Source organism: Natrix helvetica (genome assembly GCF_964273705.1).
Source record: "Natrix helvetica genome assembly, chromosome: 13".
Lineage (NCBI taxonomy): Eukaryota > Metazoa > Chordata > Lepidosauria > Squamata > Natricidae > Natrix > Natrix helvetica.
The window spans coordinates 4400615-4425241 of NC_138557.1; the positions used below are offsets into that span (position 1 = coordinate 4400615).

At 44.6% G+C, this 24627-nt stretch overlaps 1 protein-coding gene across 1 annotated transcript in view; it reads left to right on the forward strand.

Annotated features, from left to right (window-relative positions):
- Window positions 1-12861, forward strand: part of PDGFA (platelet derived growth factor subunit A) — a 49338-nt gene extending 36477 nt beyond the window's left edge. Inside the window, exons 5-6 of the mRNA XM_081965684.1 lie at window positions 8675-8801; window positions 11873-12861. Coding sequence (XP_081821810.1) covers window positions 8675-8801; window positions 11873-11883 — 138 coding nt within the window. The 3' untranslated portion in view covers window positions 11884-12861. The remainder of the gene's footprint in view (window positions 1-8674; window positions 8802-11872) is intronic.
- Window positions 12862-24627: the final 11766 nt, after the last annotated feature.

A 24627-nucleotide genomic window follows, 5' to 3' on the forward strand; every position in this document is an offset into this window, starting at 1 on the left:
AGAGCCTTGCTGTGAAACGATAGCATGACCCAGGAGAGATTTTGAATGTTTTAAAAAATAAAATCCCTGCTCAACCAGCTTTCCTTAATTAAATATTATCTAGGCTAAATTGATGGGATGCCATGGCTCAGTGGCTCAGGCACTGAAATTTGTCGATCAGAAAGCTCGGCAGTTTGGCAGTTCGAATCCCCACTGCTGCGTAATGGAATGAGCTCCCGTGACTTGTCCCAGCTTCTGCCAACCTAGCAGTTTGAAAGCATGTAAAAACGCAAGTAGAAAAATAGGAGCTGCCTTTGGTGGGAAGGGAACAGCGTTCCATGCGCCATTGCCGTTGAGTCATGCCGGCCACATGACCACGGAGACGTCTTCGGACAGCGCTGGCTCTTCGGCTTTGAAACGGAGATGAGCACCGCCCTCTAGAGTCGGGAACGAGTAGCACAGATGTGCGAGGGGAACCTTTACCTTTTATTGTTCATAGCTATACACAATAATCTAGGGTGCTAGATAAGAGTTATCAGAATTCAAGAGGAGTTGGCTTTAGAGACAGCTTGTGGCAACCTAAGGAGTTCAGGTTGATACCTTGCTTGACTCCACCCTGGGCTCTGCCTGAACTTCTCCTACACTCAGGTAGCAGAAAGCTACCACATGAATAAATTGATTGGCAGCTGTCTCGGTCTGTCCAAGCATTCCCAGACACTTCTGGCTTCAAAGAAGATAGTTATAAACGGAAAGGATGGTTTTTAACCAAGCTGTTCAAAGACCTTGAGAACATCCAATGGAATTTAGATGTTTTTCTCCCCCCCCCACTTTGAACAGCAGACTTCTTTGATGCTGTAGCAATGGTGGGACATTTTTGGAGACCTTTAGCTCTACAGTTGCAAATAGCTCTTTAGAAAATAGCTGTGGAGTGGTGGTGGAGTGCATGTTTTGCAGGCAAAGGATTCCATAGTCCATCCTAAGGTCTTCAGGCGGGGCTGGGAGATGTGTCTGGAACCCTCAAGAATGTCTACTATTCATGGTTGATCATGCTGGACCAGATAAACCTATAGTTAGCTTGCTATAAAGCAAGAGTCACCAAACATTTGGACCTCAGGGAGCACTAAATTCATCATTTTAAATCCCGTAGGCCACTAATATGAATTAGTGATGGAATGGATTCCTTCAGGCACTTAGCTTGGCCACCTGTTAGTGCAGAGAAGCACCTGGGATCCACCCTAGGTTTGCTGTCCATTGCAGCTAGGAATCTCAAATACAGCTAAGAATGAATGTTTGTCTTGTAGCCAGCCTGGGTGCTAGATTTCCCCCCCTGCAAACTCTGTCTTTCGGGGAGCCCAGCTAAAGTTTCACGCACTGCTCACAGAAGCACCGGGATTCCCAGGGAGGGAGGGAGGGAGGGAGGGAAGGGCTGGAGCTACTAAACAGGCAGCCAAGTTAAATGCCTGAAGGACCCCATCAACAAGCGGGAGTAATTGCTTCGGCGGGCCATATCCGGCCCAGGGGCCGTAGTTTGAGGATCCCTGATTTAGTGCATTATTTAAAAAATGCAAAAATGCAAAGATTTTTCTGCGGATCACCCACATTTTCTCACTGACCCTCAGTGATCCACGGGCCACCAGTTGCTGAACGCTGCTCTAAAGCATCTTCTCGTGTTCTTTGCTTGTCTGTGTCTCACCTGGTGGTCCGTGGATCCGGATTTCTGTTCATAATAAGAGGGGAAACGGGTATTTTCTAAGAAAAGATTCTTTGGATGTTCTCCTTGGTGCGATGTTTTTGGAAGCAAACTTCTGAGAATGGATCCCCGGGTTTACTCGAAGTCACGCCTGGAACAAAAATAACAATAGCCCGCTGCAAAGGTCTTGAGAAGGATCCTCCCTTGGCTTAATGTTAATTAAAAAAAAAACCCGAGAAGTTAAATGAGAGAGGTCTGTTCTTTGTCAGAATGGTGACCTTTCTGTCACACCAGTGGCTTCCAAAAGAAAGTCCATGTTTCTTTCTTTGGTGACTTCAACACTCTTTCGCTCTCCCTGTCTCCTTGTCTTTGATATAATTAATTGTTTCACATGCTCTTCGGAATTCTGGGGTTTGGGGGAGGATGAATGGGGCTTGTGTCCCACAATCCTGAAGATTCTCTTTTGCGGAAAGTGGTCAAGATGTCTGTTTCGCTTCTTCCCAGAAGAGAGTGAAAAGCTCGCCTTGTTCTAGTTTCCCTGTGTCAAGTTTTATGTTTTAAACCCTTCTACTTATTTTATTTTATAACCGGAAGTGGAAGGCCCTCTGTTTCTTAGTTTGGTTTTATTCAAAAGATGGGGATGACAATTGGTCGGTCCTCGGTGGAATTTCCAGTGAGTTAGGACGCCTTTCAGTGGAGAAGAAAAGCTGCGAGGCCAAAGGAAGAGATGGAGGCCTTCAGGATTGACAACCAAAATGAAGTATATTGCATCTTTAATCCATCAAATGATGGAGGAGGAGGAGGAGAAAAAGAAGAAGGAAGAGGGAAAGGGGGAGGGAGAGGGAGAGAAGAAAGAGGAGGAGAAGGAGAAGAGGGAGAAGAAGGAGAAAGAGAAGGGGAAGGAGAAGAGAAGGAGGAGAAGAAGAAGGGGAAGAGAAGGGGGAAGAGAAGGGGAAGATAAGGAGGAGGAGAAGGAGAAGGAGAAGGAAGAAAAAGGAAGGAGGAGGAGAAGAGAAGGAGGAGGAGAAAAAGAAGAAGGAAGGAGGAGGAGCAGGAGAAGAAGGCGAAGGGGCAGAGGAGGAGGAAGAGGAAGAAGAGGAATAGGAAGGGAAAGAGGAAGAACATTCTTTTCCCCCCTTCTTCTTTCTCTCTGGGATCAGGAGAATGATGAGTAAGGGACGGTTGTGAAATACAGATTTAGGCAAGATTGGGAACGGGGTAATGTGTGAAAAAACCCATCTAGAGTGAAAAATACAATTCATGCCATTCTCCCAACATGGACTGATACGCACAGCCAACTCTTGTCTAAATCAATGCCGCCTTTTTATTTTATTTTGGATGACTTGGGACCAGTCGAATGGAAATGCTTTTATTCTCCTAAGATTTTAAGTGGGCAATTTGTGGTTGTGGCTTTTGGTGTTATTTTTAGGAGCTGTTTTTCTTCGGTTTTGTTGCTTGGCCTTTGAGCCTCTCCCCTGCTTTCCTCCGGAACGTCTGAATAAATGCTAGACGAAGTGATTCATCTTAAGAATTCTCCTTAAGTTCTCTTCACCTTTCTAGGGACACGAGATGGTTTACATTTTAGCCTTCCCTGGAATAAAGACAACTTGTAGCTTTTGACGGTTGTCCAACTAATGACGTCAAACAGCATTAATTCAAGAGTAGGGGACATGAACGGGATATCACATCGCAAATCCAAGGGTTAGCTATGATGGAGAATGGTGGCAACCAAGTTTGATGGAATCATAGAATCATGGTGGTGAAGGGGACCTTCTAGTCCAAGACCCTATCCAAGGCAGGAGTCTTTAACTTTTCTTGAAAACCTTCGGTGATAGAGCATTCATAACTCCAGGAGGGAAGTTATTGCATTGAGTAATCATTCTCCCTGGTAGGAAATTCCTTCTTGTTTCTATGTTGGATCGCTGTCTGATGAGTTTCCACCCATTGCTTCTAGTCCTGTCCTCGGGTGCTATGGAGGATAAATCATGCCCTCTTCCTTGTGACAGCCAGCTAGTGGAGTAGTCTTCGTCTTCTTCTTCTTCTTCTTCTTCTTCTTCTTCTTCTTCTTCTTCTTCTTCTTCTTCTTCTTCTTCTTCTTCTTCTTCTTCTTCTTCTTCTTCTTCTTCTTCTTCTTCTCCTCCTCCTCCTCCTCCTCCTCCTCCTCCTCCTCCTCCTCCTCCTTTTTCTTCTTCCCCCTCATCCTCTCCTCCCCCTTCTTCCTCTTCCTCCTCCTACTCTTCTTCTTCTTCTTCTTCTTCTTCCTCCTCCTCTTCTTCCTCCTCCATCTGATGTAGATCCAGGTCTTCTAGTTCTACATTAAACAGGTCTTGGCAATGAAGATCTTAGTAGCTAAATTAACGACTACTCTCCATTTATCCAATTGTCTTTGAGTAACAAGATCCCTCTACAATTTTCCCCATCCAGCCTATGATTCCAATACTCTCTTTGTTCCTGCTTTTTTGAGAGGACAGACGAATGCTGTAAATCCCCCTGCTTCTCCAAACATCTCATCAGTTAATTCCTTTCTCCCCAAAATGTAATCTAACCGTCCTTGCTCGAGACGCATTAGGCAAACAAGCCGGGCTGCTCAGCTGTTTCCTTTTGTGCATCTCTGGCTTTGCGATGTCTATTTAAACCCCAACAGAATGTCAAAACTTTGGCCCTCTGACCCTTGCCAACCTTTCGGAATGGCTGAGTTCATTTGACTATCCTTCCCATCGTTGCTGTGGTTTAATCTGCTCTAGTCTTCCAGTAAGACAATACCTTTGTAAAGAAGGGCAGGTCAGTTCTAAAAGGTCCTTCGCTTAGTAAGTAGGGGGAGATCTAGTTTCTTGGGAAGAAGGCAATGTTTCGGCATCCAAAGACCCTTCAATTATGTGAACTCTCAGGAATGGTTGCAGAGCCCAGAAAAAGGAAACCATAAGGCTCAGCTCTCTGAGATTGGGTGCTTTTTTACCGATGGTTCACGACCCAACTGGGTAACATCATCAGTTATAGAATGAAATAGCATTTGCAGGGGGAGAGGGGGTGATGATGAAGACGATGAGGAGGAGGAGGCTGTGGGGTCCTCAGTGATCTCTGAGCTTGGTGGTTTTCTTGCAGACATTTCATTACCCAACTAGATAACATCATCAGTGCTAGAAGGGAGGTGGAGGGGAAATAGGAGGAGGAGGAGATGAAGTAGTAGAAAGAGGACTATGTGGTCCTTGGTGCTCTTCTTGGCACAAAATTTTTGCACGCACCGAACTGGAAGTAATGCCGGGAGCAACCCACCCCTGCTCCGGAGGTATTTCACGAGAAGAGTCCTCCACTCCTCTGCTCGCAATAGAATCCCTTACGCCACCAGGCTCGACATTTTTGGCTTGGAAAACCTAGAACAACGCTGCCTATGGTCTGACCTAAGCGTAGTACACAAAATTATCTGCTACCATGTCCTACCTGTCAATTACTTCAGCTTCAACTGCAATAATACACGGGCAAACAATAGATGCAAACTCAAGGTAAACCGCTCCAAACTCGATTGCAGAAAATACGACTTCAGCCACAGAGTGGTCAACACCTGGAATGCTCTACCTGACTCCATTATTACATCCTCAAACCCCCCACAGCTTCAACCTCAAACTGTCTAGCATGGAACTCACCCCATTCCTAAGAAGTCCGTAAAGGGGGCGTGCATAAGGGCACCAGCGTGCCTACCGTTCCTGTCCTACTGTCCCCATTTAATTGTACCCATTTCCTGTGTTCTTATCCATGTTTATACTTATACCTCTTATCTCGTGCATGTTTGACAAAAATAAATAGGATATAAAATAAAAATAAGATGTACTCGCAGACTAAATACATATACATGTCTTTGCATGCTTGTGCTTTCTGGACCGTCGTTCAGGGACGTTTTCCTATAAGGCATTTAGAATACTGTTACAGTCAATGGCTTTCCATGAGTGTTGGTCCATCCTGTGAGAAAAACAAAATGCGGGCACCACAACCTCATTGAATCGTGATTTATTTCGAGTGTTGCAACCTTCCGCATGGATTGACGGCATCACGGAAGATGCGATGATAGACTGAACGTGTTACATTTTGCATTCGACTATCTTGTCTGGTGCAAAAGTATTTTATTATCTCTGGGGCTTCTGTCTGGATCTTTGTTGGCCACGCTCTTCATCTGTGTTTTGTTGTAAATGAGACAACTTAGTCATCCTTTGATGTTGGATGACTCAGAGCGGCACTGGATTCCTTTCCTTCTCTATTTTCATGTTGTCAGGCTCTTGACAGAGAAAGTAGGTGATATGGGCGTCACAGCTTGACTGACAGGTCAGTCATTCTAACCAAATCGGTCTACCCAAAAATTACCAATTTGGAAATGAGTGCAAATAGCAATGGCCCTTAGACTTATATACTGCTTTGCAGTCCTTTACAACCCTCTCTGAGTGGTTTACAGAATCAGCATATCACCCCCAACAATCTAGGCCCTCATTTCACCGGGTTCAAAAGGACGTTGAGTCAACCTTCACCCGGTCAGGATCGAACTGCTGGCAGTTGTCAGAATTCGCCTGCAATCCTGCATTCTAACCACTCCGCCACCGTGGGGCTTTGTGTCTCCTGGGGATCAAAAGGGCAAACCCTGATGCCCTTAGAGAAGTTGGTTTCTCAACAGTCGCAAAACATCTGGATGAACTTCCAGTTTGAGTTCTAGGGAAGCTGCTTCTTTTTCAGACGGCTGGAGTTGGTGACTTTTAATTACTTCTCCAATCTGTCTTTTGAGGCGACGGTTTTGTTAATCATCTCGAGCTTCTGTCTGCCAGGCCAATTATGAGGAAAAATATTGCCTCAACAGAGTGGGAGTCATCCTGGCCTTTGGTATTGTGTAATTCTATCAGGATTTGTAAACATGGAAAGGAATAGAATGGTGTCTTGGATTGGCCTTGAGAGGAGGAAGAACGACAGACAGGACAATAATTAGATAAGAGGTTGCTGAGGCCACAGAAGGAATCAGGGACAGGACAGAAGGAACCCTCTCTAATTTCTTGGACTGCAAAGGTGGGGTGGCGAAGAGACTTCATATTTGCTTTCTTTCAGATTTGCAAGATTGATGTAAGCTCTTCAAAATAGCCTGGAATACTAGCTCTGTCTTTATCGTAAGGCACTCACGATTTAAATCACTAGCAAAAAGGCTTGATTTAAATCAACTCGATTTAAATCATAATTTTTAAAGAGCAGCTGTCATCTCTGCTGTGAAATTGTGTGAATGCATCAATGCAATGCATATTATCTCGGCTCGCAGCTCTTGGATTCATTGCAGAGTTTACGTAAATATTGTGCAAAATACCGCTTCGTGCTACATAACTAAGCTTCATTTCATGCTGAATAAACTCATTTATTAATGTATCTTAAATAGAAAACTATCTTTCGACAGGTTCTTTTTTAATTCCAAAAGCATTTTATTAAAATAAATTTGATTTTTAAAAAATCTGATTTAAATTAAAAAGATCTGATTTAAATTTAGAAAAAAACCAATTTAAATTTTTAAAAAGCCAATTTTGTTTTTAAAAATCCTCTTTTTCTCTCTGCCCTGAACCTTAAGACCTAAAGCAGTTGGCTGAAAGTGTCTTAAAGTGTATTTTGCAACATCAAACGTGACTTTGGATCAATTCAAGGATGTCGGGTGGAGGAAACGTCTTAAGGAGAAAACGAATCTTACAGTTTGCCTCCAAAAAGAAAAAAAAAAAAGATTGCAAATGACTTGTGCAATAGTTAATGGGTTATGAATTCTTTGATTTTTCAAAATACATCCTCCAAATGCTGGTAAACCATCTGTCACACAAGGCCACATTTCAGGATAGTAAATGTTGGTCCCTTTGCCATTTCTTTTTAAGAAAAACCTTTTTTCAAGCATATTCAAGTGTATCCTCGCCTGCCAAAAGGCTCCAGCTGCAAAGAACACTTTTAAAAACAACTTCACTTGAACCAGGAAAGTTGTGCTGAGCTACAAAGTCAGACCTGAGCAACCATTGGCCCAATGCCACCACACTTCATAAATGCCCGCCAAGTTATCTTGGACAATATCCGGCTGATGAATGATCCCTTCCTTTTCCAGAACATTATGCCAACAAGCTCTTTGTAACAGAAGGGTGAGGGAGAGTTGGGGGGTGGGTGCGTTTAAAACAGAGGCTTTACAAGATCCCAAGTCCAAGTTAGAAAAATTCCACTCAAAACCTAAGAAGCATTTTTTTTTATTGGTGGTGACACAACAGCTGTGTGAAGCCAGGGTTATTTTCCCCCTTGCTTTGAATCTTAAATCTCACTCGCATCTCTTTTCGGGAGCAGTTTCCCCACTGGCAGATTATTTTATCACTGATTTGGAAAGGAAAAGTGTTTTGGAGTTCAACAGTTTCGCACCAAATAATGAGAGTTAATTGCCGTATTTTTCAGAGTATAAGACGCACCTTTTCCCCTCAAAAGAGGCTGAAAATCTGGGTGCGTCTTATACACTGAATACAGCATTTTTTCCCTCCCGAAACCCCGCCCCTTCACCATAGTTTTTTGCTCATTTTGCCCCCCCCCAGTCCCCAGGAGCACTCTGCAAGGCTCCTAAAGGCTATTCATGCCCCCCCCTTTTTACCAAAAACGGCCCATTTTTTGCTCATTTTTGCCCTCCCTCCAGGAGCACTCTACAAGCCTCCTAAAGGTTATTCATGCCCCCCCTTTTTTAAAAAAGGCCCATTTTCGCAAAAAACGGGCCGTTTTTGGGAGGTCTGCAGAGTGCAAAACCTTTTTTATTTGCCTCTTCAAAACCTTGGTGCGTCTTACACTCCGAAAAATACAGTATTTTGTTTGCTTCCCAGTGAGTTTAGGGACACACCCTACAAATCATGAACAACACACACACACACACTAAAGCACAAAGTTCTTCTCCAAACGAGTGCTCCAACTCTTGTTCTTGGCTGCTGTTTGGCTAACAGGTTCCTGAATCTTATTATTATTGTTGTTTTTGTCAACCCGTAGGTGGCCAAAGTGGAATATGTTAGAAGAAAACCCAAATTAAAGGAAGTTCTGGTGAAGTTAGAAGAGCATATGGAATGCACTTGTACAATATCAAATTCCAATCCAGATTTTCGAGAAGAAGAAACAGGTATGTTGGAGTAGATTAAAAGACTGAAGTGGATGGTGTTGGATGTGCCAGTGTTTTCTGACATTCCCCAAGTCTCTCGAGCATTAAACATCTGGAAATGAGAAACATGCTTGTGATAACCACAAAACAATGGAAGATAGTTCATATTGCTTAAAGTTTTGCCAAGAGCATTGAGCCGACTCCTCGTCCCGATAAAACCCCTTTTATTTAGGTTAAGGAGAATTCCTCTTCAGCAAAGTCCTGGCCAACAGTCTTTCATGAGATTTCACAACTACAGACCTTTATCAGGCTTGGAGAGCTGCCAGGCCGATATCTTCCGAACGCCACACTGTAGCAGCAATTCCTTGGCAAGAAGTCGGGAACAGATCTTCACCCTAATGAATTGAACTAATTGTGTCCTGCAAACTCCCCTCCCTTTTTGCTCCTCTTTATTCCCTATGGGAGGGGGCATTCACCATCCACCTGTGAGTCGATCCTTGTTCCTTAGCTGCTCCCTTCTCCTGACAGCTCTGCACATGCGCACACTGGGAACAAGCTCCAGCTGTTCTGCTCCACTGATCTCCAACTCCTAAGGCGGCTGATAAATGTCGGATGGCCCTGGCCCCATCTCTGCCTCCAATGCAGAGCAGGCATCAGAGCCTTCCTCAGACTCCAGGACTGGCCCATGTTTCTCCCCAACCTCCCCACTGTCTGAGTCTGCTACCTGCTCTGCTGGCAGGCCACAATAGGCTAATAAGTCTTGTGCTCAATTCTGGGCCTTTTGAGAAGGATTTAGATAAACTAAAATGGACACCAAAAAGACGGATAAGGATGGGAAAATTAAACTTTTCAAGGAAAGATGAAGGAATTGGGGCACAAGAATGTGGAATTTGGGTTTGGTGTTCTCTTAATGGTTACCCATAGATTTGAGGGATGGGGAGCAACTGGTATTTGATTATTTTTTATATATTGATTGATATCAAAAACAGTGGAGGGTGGGTTGGTGTTTTGCCTTCTCTTTCTCCTGCACTTTCTTTTTATTGTTCTGTTACGATTACTAGTATTATTATATCTCATGGGCCTTATAAACTTTATTACAAAGTTTCTGATGAAGCATTAAAATTGACTCCCGATCTTTGGTTTTCACAGTCAAACCCAACTGAAATATATCAGATGAAATAACTTTAAATTCCTTTATTTGCATGTCAGGGGGATTAAAATTAACCCCTGGGATTATCTGATATTAGCTGCAGATAGCCACAAGTGTTTATTTCATCCCACCCATGTTTAGGATTACACACCATGAATCTGAGCATGGCGGATATGTCTTCCCTAAAGCTTGTAAGTCTTGTGATCAATTCTGGATCCTTTGAGAAGAATTTAGACAAAATTGAATGGGCACGGAAAAGGTGGATGGGGATGGGGAAATTAAACTTTTTCAAGGAAAGATGAAGGAAATGGCATGAGAGGATAGGGTTTGGATTTGACGTCCCCTCTGGTGTCCCATAGAATAGGAGTCTGCAATCTTGGCAAATTTAAGCCTGGAGGACTTCAACTCCCAGAATTCTCCAGCCAGCTGGCTGGGGAATTCTGGGAGTTGAAGTCCTCCAGGCTTAAAGTTGCCAAGGTTGGAGACCACTGTCATAGAAAACCATGATTTGCTTGATGGGGTCCTTGAAGGAGAACATGGAATGCTGACACTAAGAATCCTCCAACTTCCATCTGGAGGTTAGGAGAATCCTAATAGCAAAAACAGACCAACAGTTACCTCCATAGAGAGGTAGCATCCTGTCCTTCATACATTAATACATTAATTTGATTTTCTACGCAAATAGCTAAGGACTTCATTAGCCCCTTTTAACTCCATGATTTTGGTCAGTGTGTTATTCTGTAAAAATCTTCAATTTGATGCAACGGTTCTTCTTTGAGAACAGTTTCTTTTGCTCCCTTGATTCCATAAATGCATGCCCTTTGTGGCTTATTTGTTAAATATACCAATGCTGCCATTATGTCAACAGGCAGACGTAGGAAAAAAGGTAAAAAACGACGGAAATGGTTAAAACCCTCCTTAAAATGGAGCCCATGACCAGGTACGAGCCATATATGGAAACTGCCTTTAAGATCACAACCAATAGGGAAAAAAATTGGGGTTATTATTCTTCACATATTTGATCATTATTTCAGATTTTGGGCCGTTGGCTGTTGCCGGGAGCGATCCAGCAATCAAATGTGATTGGCTAAGCTCAATCTTTTCTCTTCAAAGCTACCTCTGCAAATGCTCCATTCGGAGGTTGCTATCCTTTGGTGCTTTAAAAATGATTGATTTGGAGGCTAATCAATGCTGATGCGTAATTATTGTTGATTTCAAAAGATCAGGTTGTTCTTGAGAATTCTACGGATGGATGTCAATTTTTATTTGGCTGGTGTTCTGACTGAGGCTTCCCAAGAGCATGAAGCAAACTCCTGGTCCCGATAAAAAACCCTTTTATTAATTGGCTGTGAATTCTGCTCATTCACATCCAGCAAAGTCTTTTGAAGGAGGATTTACAGTCACAGATCTTATCTGGCTTGGAGAGCTGCCAGGCTGATATCTGCAGAACTAATTGTCTCCTGCAAACTCCATTCCCCTTTTGCTCCTCTTTTATTTCCTCTGGGAGGGGCCATTCATCATCCACCTGTGGCCTTACTCCCAAGTCGACCCCTGTTCTTTAGCTGTTCCCTTCGTCTGGACACTCTGTGCATGCACACACTGGGAACAGGCTCCAGTTGTTCTTCTGCCCCACTGATGTCTGACTTTCGTGAAAAACAGGATGGTTTTTGCTCGTTTTTGCCCCCCCTGGAGGACTCTGCAAACCCCCTAAGGGCTATTCATGCCTTTTTTGGGGGGGAAATGGGCCCATTTTCACGAAAAACAGCCCGTTTTTGGGAGGTTTGCAGAGTGCAAATTTTTATTTATTTATTTGCCTCTTCAAAACCTTGGTGCGTCTTATACTCCGGTGCGTCTTATTCTCCGAAAATACAGTAATGATCGGATCCAATGATTCTTTAATTACAGACGTCTTTTTCTTTCTTTCTTTCTTTTTCTTTTACAGATGTCAGGTGAAAAATAAGCTAGAAAAGATTTCTTTCCAGGCCTCGAATGTACAGGATCTGTTACATTCCTGAACCTACGCTGTATGGTGCTTTCTGGATAAATACTTCACTCATCTTCCTATCCGGGGGGGAAAAACTGGTTTAAAAAGAGAGAGAGAAAGAGAGGGGGAGAGAGAAGAGGGGGGGGAGGGAGAGAGAAACACACAACCCCACACACAGACACACACACACAGTCATGCACACACACCAGAACACAAGGGACAAATGTATAGTTGTTTAAATATGACATCGCAGGAAGTATTGTAGCGGTCTGCAAAAGAATGCGACGTTTCCCTATCCATGAAATAGAGAAACGGTGACGTGAATGGAAGGAGGAGGAGAAGATGAGGAGGAACAACCAACAATATGCGGACAGCAGACTTCCTAAAAAAACTGTCAATGGGGCTTTTCTTTTATTCCCCTCTTGTCCATTTTATTTTTCTTGAGAAATGTGCCTGAGGCCAAGATGGTGACGGACGGATTCAAGATGGCGTTCGGAGGCCCAAACAGACACACAGACACACAAGACAATGGCACAAACGACAACGACAACCATCAAGAGCAGGAATGTATCAAATGCCAGGACAGAATCTAGAGTGGGTTGTTTTATTTTATTTTTTTGGCTTGGCGGTGATTTAAAAGTCTATTAAAAAAAATCCATCTGGGGCGCCTTAAGTGTTTGTTTTTATTTTGGGTTGGTTTTTTTTTTACACCATCAAGTTATTGAGCTTATCTTTTTATTCTTTTGCCTAGCATTTTATTATCTCTCTCTTTTCTTTTTCTTTTTTTTGGGGGGGACTACATTTACCAATAATCCGATATAAGAGACTGGTGTAGCGGCAATGAAATGGGATCATGGAAGACTATGGCGTTTTTATTTCTCCTAGTGGGGAGGGGGGGTGCAGACTAATGAAATGTATTAAAATAAAAATGGTATACCTATGCATAATTTTATAATGTTTCTTGGTTTGTCTACCCTTTTTCCTTTCTCCCCGGCCTCTTCCTTTTCCACAATATATTATTTAAAGCAGATGTTTAGGTTTTCCCCTCCTTCAAAGAGTTACTGAAGAATTAGCAACATGCTGGACAGGCTTCATTGGATGGTCTTATGGCCGCCATCTTTTCTCGGAGAGTATACTTGGTGGCTCAGTGGCCAAGACACTGAGCTTGTCGATCAGAAAAGTCGGCAGTTCAGCAGTTCAAATCCCTAGTGCCGCGTAATGGAGTGAGCTCCCGTGACTTGTCCCAGCTTCTGCCAACCTAGCAGTTCGAAAGCACGTAAATAACGCAAGTAGGAAAATAGGGACCACCTTTGGTGGGAAGGGAACAGCGTTCCGTGTGCCTTCGGCGTTAAGTCATGCCGGCCACATGACCACGGAGACGTCTTCGGACAGCGCTGGCTCTTTGGCTTTCAAACAGAGATCAGCACTGCCCCCTAGAGTTGGGAATGACTAGCACATACATGTGAGGGGAACCTTTACCTTTACCTTATAGTCAAGGAAGATGGACAAACAATTAAGTTAGGACAATTAATCGGTGGAGCAGCTTGTCTTCAGAAGTTGTGAGAGCTCCAACACTGGTGTTTTTTTAAAAAAAGAAGAGATTGAAATGGTATTGGGTTTCCTGCTTGGGCAGGGGGCTGGACTAGATGACCTCCAAGGTCTGCTATTCTGTTATATTCTGTTAACTGGAAGGGACTGTTTGGGGATCACGTACTGTAGGTCGCATTTACTTAAATTTCATAGCTCAAGAGCAAGGCCCAATCATGTGAGGAAGATTATTGGACGAATAATGCTAATTCTTACTCTCTGGAGAACACAAAGATGTATCTTCAAATGACATGGAGTGCAGAGGTTCCATAACTCCCTTGGTTTTCTTGAAGATACAGAATCATTTTTAAGAATGTTGACAAAAGGCTTGGTGTGGGTACGCAAGCTTTAGGTCAGGGGTGTCCAAACTTGGGAACTTTAAGACTTGTGGACTTCGATTCCCAGAATTCCTCAGCCAGCCATGCTGGCTGGGGAATTCTGGGAGTTGAAGTCCACAAGTCTTAAAGTTCCCAAGTTTGGACACCCCTGCTTTAGGTTATATGCAAGTCAAACCAAACCAAACCACGTATTTGAGTCCTCCACAAATACGATTGTGGAAAGCCAACTCATGTTGCCGATTTCATCTGTTTCAGTGGTGTGAGATGTATACAATTCTTCTTGTTACTCATACTGTATTGATATCGCTGTGGCCTGGAACAACCTTGCTGGAAAACATAAAATTCTTTATTTTTTGGTATTAAACAAAGAGAAAAAAAAATGCTTTACGTGTATTCAAAAAAAAATCTAGTGTTTTCTTTTTTGGGGTGTGTGTGTGTGTGTGGAAAGGTGATATTTGTATTTTTTTTAATCTAAAAGCAACGGTTTTCTATACCCAAGAAATCCTGTATGGTTTTTTTCTTGAGCCAGAATATTAAAAAACAAAAGTGAACGAGATTGGGATATGCATTTTATGGACCTATTTTCTTAGCAGTGATAGCTGATCTCATTTAAAGTAGATTTATTTTCACTAGGACAAGGAGAAAGATGTAAGCATGGTGTCTTGTATTTCTAAAGGAGAAAAGAGTTGGTTGCCCTTGAGATGGTGATGGCACTTCCTTGGCATGCTTTCCACCATCGCTGGTAGAGATCCTTCCATCAAAGGACAGAAATGGGATCAAGTCTTAGTTCAGCTCAATGGGCCTTGGAGTTCCTTTCTCACTGATTTTTTGGCTCAGAGAGCTCAACTTTCCTCTGCAAATGTAGGACTCAACAGTAATATAGTTTTACGAGAGCCCAGCTTTCCAGCTTCTTTTCACTTTGCTGGATGACCTTCCTTGACTTGGGTTATTGTGTACGGCACTGTAGAGAGGAAACCTCTATGGGGAGGTGGGTTCTTTTGGTAGACCCATTTAGCTTAAAATAGTTTCAGAGTTTGACCAGGTTGGGCGAAAGGTTTGCTGATGAATGTTGCAGTGATGGAGAGGGAAGGAGAAAAAGATAGATTTTTTTAAACCTGGAATTCATGACAGAACAAGACCTTCTGCAAAGAATCTTCCTCCTGGTGGTGACCGTCAGGATTGGGCAGGTGACAGGAGTCGCCCATGGTCCATGAGAGCATGATTCTAGGGGTTAAACCATGGGGGACTTTGCACCATTCCAGGATGCAGGAATAATAAAGATCTTTAATTGCAGACTTCCTGTGGAATAGGAACTATGTTCTACAGTCGTCCTATCTCTGGGATGGCAAACCTACAGCACCCATGCCATAGGGGGCATGCAGAGCCATTTCTGAGGTCCTGCGAGGTGTTGCCCTGTCAGCTCCAGTGTGCATATGCTCGCTAGCCAGCTGATTTTTGGCCTTGATCTTTGGCTGAGGTTTTCCTGTTCGATAACAGACTTCCGGTTTGTGCGTTGGGCTGTTTTTCACCCTCTGGAGACTTCAGGGAAGCCTCCTGAAGCCTTCAGAAGGAAAAAATGGCCCAACGGGCCCTCCAGAAGTTGGAAAACGGGCCATTTTCGCCCTCTCCAGGCTCCAAAAAAGCCATGCGCGCGGAGTGGTGGTACTGTCACATGCGCATGCGCAGGGGGCAGCTACACGGAAACCTGGAAGATAAACAGGCAAGGCCGTGCGTGCCAGGCAACATGGCTGTGCGTGCCACTTTGGGCCTTAGTCCATTATTGATGACATCTGGACGGCATGCAATGTTATCTTGGCAAAGTCTTAAAAAAGACCTTGGTGAAGGACACAGTGGTGTCCTTAGCTACATTTTTTCTTCTTCTGTCAAGCCCGGAAAAACCCGGAGCTCCAGGCAGTTCAAATTAATATAAAGGTTTATTGCAAGCTTAAGCTCTCAACTTGGCCTTGAGAATTTGGAACGAAGTCCACCCCCAAGCATGAAGCTCACAGCCTGGTTACGAGTCCCCATTTTTCTTTTTCTCTCTCTCAATCCAGTCTACCACAAAATGCTGTATTCTCCAGAACCTGTCAAAACCTGCTGGATTTCACCCCTGCGAAGAACCCAACTCAAAACACTGAATGGAATGAAACCCATGCCCTCTTTAACTCATGGACAATTTCCTTGATAAAATAAACCGGAGTCTTTTTGTTATCGGTCCTTTCGCCCAATTAGCCAGGAGACCAATCTTGCCTATTGCTTTGTTTGGTTTTTCTGGCTGGAACGAAGATCTATCCTTGTACATCTGGCATGGTTTGTGTGAAATAAGAATTCAGTTCCCAGGAGCACGACTGGGGCCAGGCCCGGAGGTCTCATATTACGAGGCATTCTACAAATTTTGGCCAGCTCCGCACTTCTTGATAATTTCACGCAATGCTCGGGGGATTGAAGGGATTCGTGCGTTTCGGCGATAGAGAGATTCTCACAGTGAGGATCGTTGCCTGGGAGCCTTTACTCCTTCTCTTGCCCTCTTGCACACAACCCCCCCCCCCCAAAAAAAAATTGGGATGGGCAGCATTTGGCTTTGTCATTGCGATGCTGCTGGGAAGAAAGGACGTGTTTGAAAATCTGTTTGTTGATTTTTTTAATTGGCTTTTGTGGGTGCCCAAGAAATATGCAACTTGTCCATGGTTATGGACACCTAAGGCAAAGCCAGAGATGGTCTGTGTCCAGATGTCATAAGACTTGGGGGTACCACAGGGGTGAAATGCTACTGGTTCTGATCCATTCGAATTATAATCTCTGATAACTGAGACTTCACATCCTCAGCTGAGTTATTTTCTTCCAGTTCCTCACCCAGGGCAGTTTTTAGAAAGTTGAATGAACTTTCCAAATGATTAAGCTGGCTGCCAGTAAAAGAAAGTACATTCTTTTGCAAATATGGACAGCGGGAGATGGAATGGGGGAAAAAATAGACATGCTTTATCAGAACTTGCAGCTGTCTTCAGGTAATTAGAATTTCATGGTCTCGGCATTGAATATATTCCATTGGGATTCTACGGTTTTGTTCTCTGGGGTCTGTGAAAACAGGCTTTGTATACAAGTACATGTCTTTCCACATATGGATGGATGGTCTGTCTGTCTGTCTGTCTATCCATCCATCCATCCATCCATCCATCCATCCATCCATCCATCTATCCATCCATCCTATGTAATCTATCTATCCTATTATCTATCTATCTCGTCTGTCCGTCCATCCGACCATTCTATCCTATCCTATGCATTCCATTCCATTCCATTCCATCCCATCCATTCCATCCATCCATCCATCCATCCATCCATCCATCCATCTTGTGATACTGCAATGTGATCCCATTTCTGACCTTACCAGCTGCTTCCCACAAGCCAAGTCAATGGAAAAATCCAGATTCACTGAACGACCGCCTGATCCACTTAAATGCTGTGAATCACTTAACAACCTTGGCCAAAAAGATTGTGAAATCAGGTGCAGCTCATTTAAGCATGTCTTGATTAGCAATGTAGTAGGGATTGGGTGTAGAGACGTGGTGGCTCAGTGGCTAAGATGCTGAGCTTGTCAATCAGAAAGGTCGGCTGTTTGGCGGTTCGAATCCCTAGTGCCGCATAATGGAGTGAGCTCCTGTTACTTGTCCCAGCTTCTGCTAACCTAGCAGTTCGAAAGCATGTAAAAAATGCAAGAGAAAAAATAGAGACCACCTTTGGTGGGAAGGGAACAGCGTTCTGTGTCCCTTCGGCGTTGAGTCATGTCAGCCACATGACCACGGAGACGTCTTTGGACAGCGCTGGCTCTTTGGCTTTGAAACAAAGATGAGCACCGCCCCCTAGAATCGGGGAAGACTAGCACATATGTGCGAGCGCAACCTTTACTTTTACCTGATTAGCAATGGAAATTTTGATCCCATCCCATTATTAGTGATAAGTCAAGTACTGTATCATGTTTTTCAGCCGCAAAGCAAATCTAACTTTCAAGTTTACAGTCAAGATTGGGCTTCCTTGTTATATCTCTGAAATAGTTTCTGCAAGCATCTGTTTTATCCCCCTCCCATCTGTTCCATCTTGCAGCTTACTCATTGGAGTAAACCGTTGGGAAGTGGTGGTTTCCATGACTGTCAAGCACCCATATTTTGGGGGGTGCTGCTGTTAACAGCAGGATTTCAGCGTGTCGAAAGGAAAATATTGCAAACGTTCCGGGGCGAGAAATATTTGGGGTAGAGCCATGATATTGCAGCATGCAGAAAAAAAGACAACAACAGAGCACAAAACCTGAAGACTTTAATTTTTTTTAAAAAAATAATTTTTAAAAGTATCCTGGCAGCGAGAGGCTCCCCCTTTTCTTTAAATCCCCAAGCAAAATTTCCTCTCCTGGAGTTGCAAAGGGTTTCCCACGCCTGCCATTAATTTTGGGCAGCGAGGAATAGTAGCCTATTATTAGAACCCTCGCTCTTATTGAAAGGGTGGCGTTAAATTTGGACGGTGGCTGCATTTACGGAAAGTTCCATCTGAGGTTGTAGCAAAACGGTAGTTTTCATGGAGACACCCAGCTAACTCGGAGGAAGCGTAAACTGGAACCTTTACAAGACTTTAACATGATGGGACAGAGAACATGAGGATGGAAGCTGCTGAAGATATCATTCACCTATTAGAAATACATCATTCAAAGTCATTGTTGGCTTCACAAGTTCTATTTTTCTCTCCCTTGAAATAAAGGAACACCACTGGATGACCAAATGAAAGCTCTTCCATACTCAAGACACTGTGTTGTTTTTATTAGTTGTGAAGTCATGTCCGACCCATCGCAACCCCATGGACAACGTTCCTCCAGGCCTTCCTGTCCTCTACCATCCCCCAGAGTTCATTTAAGCTCACGTCGACTGCTTCAGTGACTCCACCCAGCCACCTCCTTCTCTGCCGTCCCCTTCTTCTTTTGCCCTCAATCGTTCCCAGCATGAGGCTCTTCTCCAAGGAGTCCTTCCTTCTCATTTGGGGGCCAAAGTCTTTTGAGTTTCCTCTTCAGGATCTGGCCTTCTAAAGAGCAGCCAGGGTGGATCTCCTCTAGGACTGACCGGTTGGATGGCCTTGCAGTCCAAGGGACTCAATGCAGGAGTCTTCTCCTCCAGCACCAGAGTTCAAAGGCTTCCATTCTTTGGCGCTCAGCCTTCCTTATGGTCCAACTTTCACAGCCGTCCATTGCAACTGGGAAAACAATAGCCTTGACTATACACACTTGTGTTGGCAGGGTGGCTCAAATACGAATAATTAAACTGACAAATAGAGGTAGTCCTCGATTTATGACCACCACAACTGAGCCTAAACTTTCTGTGGCTAACCAAAACGTTTTGTAAGTGAGTTTGTGTGAAGTAGCACAGGGTTGCGCAGGAGGTTGGACTAGAAGACCTCCAAGGTCCCTTCCAGCACTGACATTCTGTCATCCTTTGCCTCTTCCCCAGCTGGCAGTGAGACAATAAATCTGCAGAGACGGAAAAGCAAGGACCTCTTTGTAGAGTCATGGGGCTCTTTCCCATTTGTTTGTTTTGCTCCAGCGGGTCAGCCTTGGCAAGGCGCTGCAGCGAGGATGTAAATGGAAGAGTCTTCCTGGTTCCTTAGCAACAGGTTGCCAGTCTTTGCACAACTTGTTTAAATACACAGAGGGCCAGTCCCCTTTCAAGTATCGGTGGCAGCAATTTTTTCATCTAGGTTGGCTTTCCATGTTCTCCCTCTTCCTGGCTCCTTTCTTAGGGGACTGGAGGCTAAAACATACAAAGAACGGTTGCAGGAACTGGGTATGTCCAGTTTAATGAAAAGAAGGACCAGGGGTGACATGATAGCAGTCTTCCGAAATCTCAGGGGCTGCCCCAAAGAAGAGGGAGTCAAGCTATTCTCCAAAGCAGCAGAAGGCAAGAGAAGGGGGGAAGCTAATCTGGAATTAAGGAGAAATATCCTAACAGTGAGGACAATTAACCCGTGGCTTTGCCTCCAGAAGTTGTGGGTACTCCAACATTGGAGATTTTAAATCCCATTTGTCTGGAATTCGGCAGGGTCTCCTGCTTGAGCATTAGGTTGGACTAGAAGACATTGGAGGTCTTCTAATGCAACACCTTGCTCAGGCAGGAGACCCTAAACCCATGACGGAGAACTTATGGCACGCTTGCCATAGGCAGCATGCAGAGCCCTCTCTGCGGGCACGCCAACCGTCACGCCAGCCCACCGGGTACATGCACACGCCTGTTGCCAGCCAGCTGGTTTTTGGGTCTATGCTGCGCATGCATGGATGGTGGGGCGCATGCACAGGGGTGGGCACTCTCATTGTATTTTGGAGCCTCATACAGTGCCCCAGCATCCCATTTTGGCTTCCAGGTTGTGGCAGGAGGCCTTCCAGGCTCAAAATGGTGTCTGTGTGTGTGTGTGTGTGTGTGAGAGAGAGAGAGAGAGAGAGAGAGAGAGAGAGAGAATTTGCGTGTGTATGGCATGGGGGTGGGCACCGGTGCCCACTGTCGTGCATGATGACAAAAGGTTAGCCATCATTGCCCTAAACCATTCTGGACAAACGCCTATCTCATCTCTTCTTAAAACTCTCCAATGTCAGGGTTCCAAATAGCATCCAAAATTAAATCAGAGTCCGAGGCAAAGCATTGCTCAAAGTTCCAATTGATGAAGAGAGACATGTTGGCACATCTGGGAAAACCCGAATCTGAAAGCTTCCCAATTTTCCCCACCCAGTTGAAAGTTCAAGATCTTGCCCCCCTCCCACACCCACAAAGTCCATCCCATGGTCCAATCTCCCCACTACCACGAAGATAGATTTCACCCATCCAGTTCCGTTCAGGTGCAGTGACAAAGGATGACCTTGACTTTCTAAGAAGAATGTTATTATGGCTACATATCATCTAACTCCGTACGATCCCCCCTCCCATTTTCCCACAATAGAAACGACATAGTAGAATAATAGAAAGTGTGGCAAGCCAAAGGTCCAAAAGGAATATGGCTGCAGGCCTGACATCCAGTGATGGAGTACCTACACCTTCTGGAGGCAATGAGTTCCGCTGGTTATGACTGTTTGGGCAGGTTGTTTCTCTGTAGACCTCCTTGAACATAGCACATTCAATGTGTGTGTGTGTGTGTGTGTGTGTGTGTGTGTGTGTGTTATCCTTGGAAAGTCAAGGGAAGCCATGGACTTACTTCCAAGCAAGTTCTCTGCCTCCAGGATCTAGCAAAACCATCTCCTCCAGGGTGGAAGAGAAAACAAAAGGCATTCCACTCGGTGCAGACAAGCTGTTATTTCCGATAATCTATCTCACCATGGTTGCCTGGAGGCAAGGATTTTTGCAGTGTTTATGTTTTGTTTTGGAAAATAAAAAGAGTTTTATGATCCTCACCCAGCTCATAATGCTGTCCTTATTACTCCGCAGCCCTTGATGATAATTTGCAGCTCACACACCCATCCCATGCTTATCTCCCTGCCGATGTCAGCATTTCATTCCATCAGGTCCTCCACGCCCTGTCCATCCCTGGCCCTTCTCGGCATATTTCTGCCAGACCTGGAGATAGAGGGGTTTTCTTCCCCCTTCCTTTAAATTATATCAGCACAACTAAACATTCCCATGGCAACGTGTTTTTGTTTTTCTAATGGATTTTGGCATATTGGGGGATTATGATTTGGAAGGAAGGGAGGGAGGGAGGAAGAAAGGGAGAGAGAGAGAGAGAGAGAGAGAGAGAGAGAGAGAGAGAGAGAGAGAGGAAAGTAGGAAAGAAAAGAGGAAGGAGATGAAAATGAGAGAGAAAGGAAGGAAAGAAGGGAGAAAGGAAGTAAAGAAGGAAGGAAGGAGACAAGTGGAGAGAAATGGGAGGGGATAGAAGAAGGAAGGAAGGAAAGGAGGGAGGGAGGGAGGAAAGTAGGAAAGAAAAGAGGAAGAAGATGGAAATTAGAGAGAAAGGAAAGAAGGGAGAAAGCAAGTAAAGAAAGAAGGAAGGAGAATGAAGAGAAATGGAAGGGGATAGAAGAAGGAAGGAAGGCAAGGAGGGATGGAGGGAGAGAGAGAGGAAAATCGGAAAGAAAAGAGGAAGGAGATGGAAATGAGAAAGGAAAGAAGGGAGAAAGCAAGTAAAGAAAGAAAGAGGAAATCAATGGAGAGAAATGGAAGAGGTTAGAAGAAGGGAGGTAGGGAGGAAATGAGTTGAAAGGAGGGAGGGAAAGAAGGAAAGAAAGGAGATGAAATGAGAGCGGGAAGAAAGGAAGGAAAGAAAAAAAGAAAAGAAAGAAGGAAACGTAGCAATACAGTTAATCCAACCATCATCCTAGCCGCTGGAAATAAATCCGCCCAAATAAATCTACCCATTGATTGCACAGACACACGGCCGTTGTCCCCTTGTGCCCACATCCCCAAATTGTGTTTGTCGTGTGCTTGATTAGCAGCCAAGCCACTTGAGTGAAGAGGCACATTGTTTACCAAAGAGCCACTATTGAGTTTCACACAATCTGCTCCCTTGGATGTTGGGGTCCTTCACATCAGCCGTCGGCTGTCGGCCTCCTGAAAGCCACTTGGCTGCTCGGGTACCTTGTCTTGAGTGCTGCTGTCACGTTGAAGGGCCCTGTGACTTCCGAGCGTCCGTGCGTGTGTGTCTGCGTCTGCATGCAAGAGAGAGAATTTGGAGGAAAGCAACCAAGCTCCAGGCGACTCACCTGTTTTTGAGGGTATCAAAACCACTCGGTGCTTCGGTACCACGAAGAATATGCTGAACTTCATGTTCTCTGGAGAATATTATATTATACTAGCTGAATACCTGTGCTCTGCTATGAAACTATGCGGTCGGGCTTGATAAATCAACACTTACCGCTTGAAAATAAATGAGTAGTTGCAATCGGCCTCTCCTCTCCCCTTCTCTCCCTCAGGCTTGCCCCACAAACCCCTCTCCCATCTTAGCCCCTTCTCTCCCTCAGGCTGGTCCCATTGAACCTCTCCTCTCCCCATCTCTCCCTCAGGCTTGCCCCACAGACGCCTCTCCTATCTTATCTCCTTCTCTCCCTCAGGCTGGCCGCACAGAGGCCTCTCCTCTCCCCTTCTCTCCCTCAGGCTTACCCCACAGAAGCCTCTCCTCTCCCCTTCTCTCCCTCAGGCTTGCCCCACAGATGCCTCTCCTATCTTATCTCCTTCTCTCCCTCAGGCTGGCCGCACAGAGGCCTCTCCTCTCCCCTTCTCTCCCTCAGGCTTGCCCCACAGAGGCCTCTCCTATATTATCCCGTCTCTCCCTCAGGCTGGCCCCATTGATCCTCTCCTCTCCCCTTCTCTCCCTCAGGCTTACCCCACAGAAGCCTCTCCTCTCCCCTTCTCTCCCTCAGTCTGGCCCCACATAGGCCTCTCCTATATTATCCCCTTCTCTCCCTCAGGCTGGCCCCATTGATCCTCTCCTCTCCCCTTCTCTCCCTCAGGCTTACCCCACAGAAGCCTCTCCTCTCCCATTCTCTCCCTCAGTCTGGCCCCATTGATCCTCTCCTGTCCCCTTCTGTCCCTCAGGCTTACCCCACAGAGGCCTCTCCTATCTTATCCCCTTCCCTCCCTCAGGCTAACTCCTTAGCATCATAGCATTTTTCAGGTGGGGGGGGGGAGTAAAATGTCTAAACTTCCAGCCTGCAGGCTGGATGAGTCACTCGCTGGCCACACCCACCCAAGTAGCAGTTGGAACAGAGTTCTTTTCAGTTGGGAAGGGGGAGTAGAACATCTAACTTCTTAGCATCAGAGCGTCTAAATAATACTATAAGAAATACTAATGATCTGATGGTCATTTCAAAAAATGCTTTCTTAGCAAGCACCTAGAAGCCAAGAGGAACATACGTGCCAATTTTCAAGTTTATAGGCTTTACGGTTATGGAGATTTTGTGATGATGCATGAGTGGTATTTTGCTTTTATATATATACATTACAACACAATCTTAGAGGTACTAAGATAACCAGCCTAGACATAAGGAGAAATAATCAACTGATGGAACAGTTTGTCTTCAGGAGCTTCACCACTGGAAGCTTTCAGGAAGAGACTGGAATAACAGAACAGAGAATAGAATAGAATGGACCCTTGGAGGTCTTCTAGCCCAACCCCCATCTAGGCAGGATACCCTACACCACTTCAGACAAGTGGTTATCCAACATCATCTTTAAAGCTTCCAGTGTTGGAGCATTCACAACTTCTGGAAGCAAGCTGTTCCACTGATTAATTGTTCTCACTGTCAGGAAATTTCTCCTTTGTTCTAAATTGCTTCTCTCCTTGATTAGTTTCCACCCATTGTTTCTTGTCCTGCCCTCGGGTGCTTTGGAGAATAGCTTGACTCTCTCTTCTTTGTGGCAGCCCCTGAGATATTGGAAGACTGCTATCATGTCTCCCCTAGTCCTTCTTTTCATTAAAAGGATGCATTATTCCAGGTGTGGTCTTACTAAAGTAGTCTCTAAATTCTAAAGTACTCACATCAAAAGGAATACTACGCAGTTTGCAGTCACTGGCTAAGAACACACAGCTACCCTTTTTTTCTCCAAATTAGTGCATGCAAATATGACTTTTCCCCTCCAGGATGGACAAATTAAAATAATCAAAATCCCAGACTCAACTTTTTTTTTAAAGAAAAGGTTACTGTAGGGAATTTACAGATTTCTCCAAAATGCCAAAGCAAACATTGCAATATCAAAGGTTGAGGGAAGAGGGAAAGGGAGATTTCTCTGAGGACCAGCTCATGGCATATTTCATATTTGTTATTGCTGTTTGAGGGAG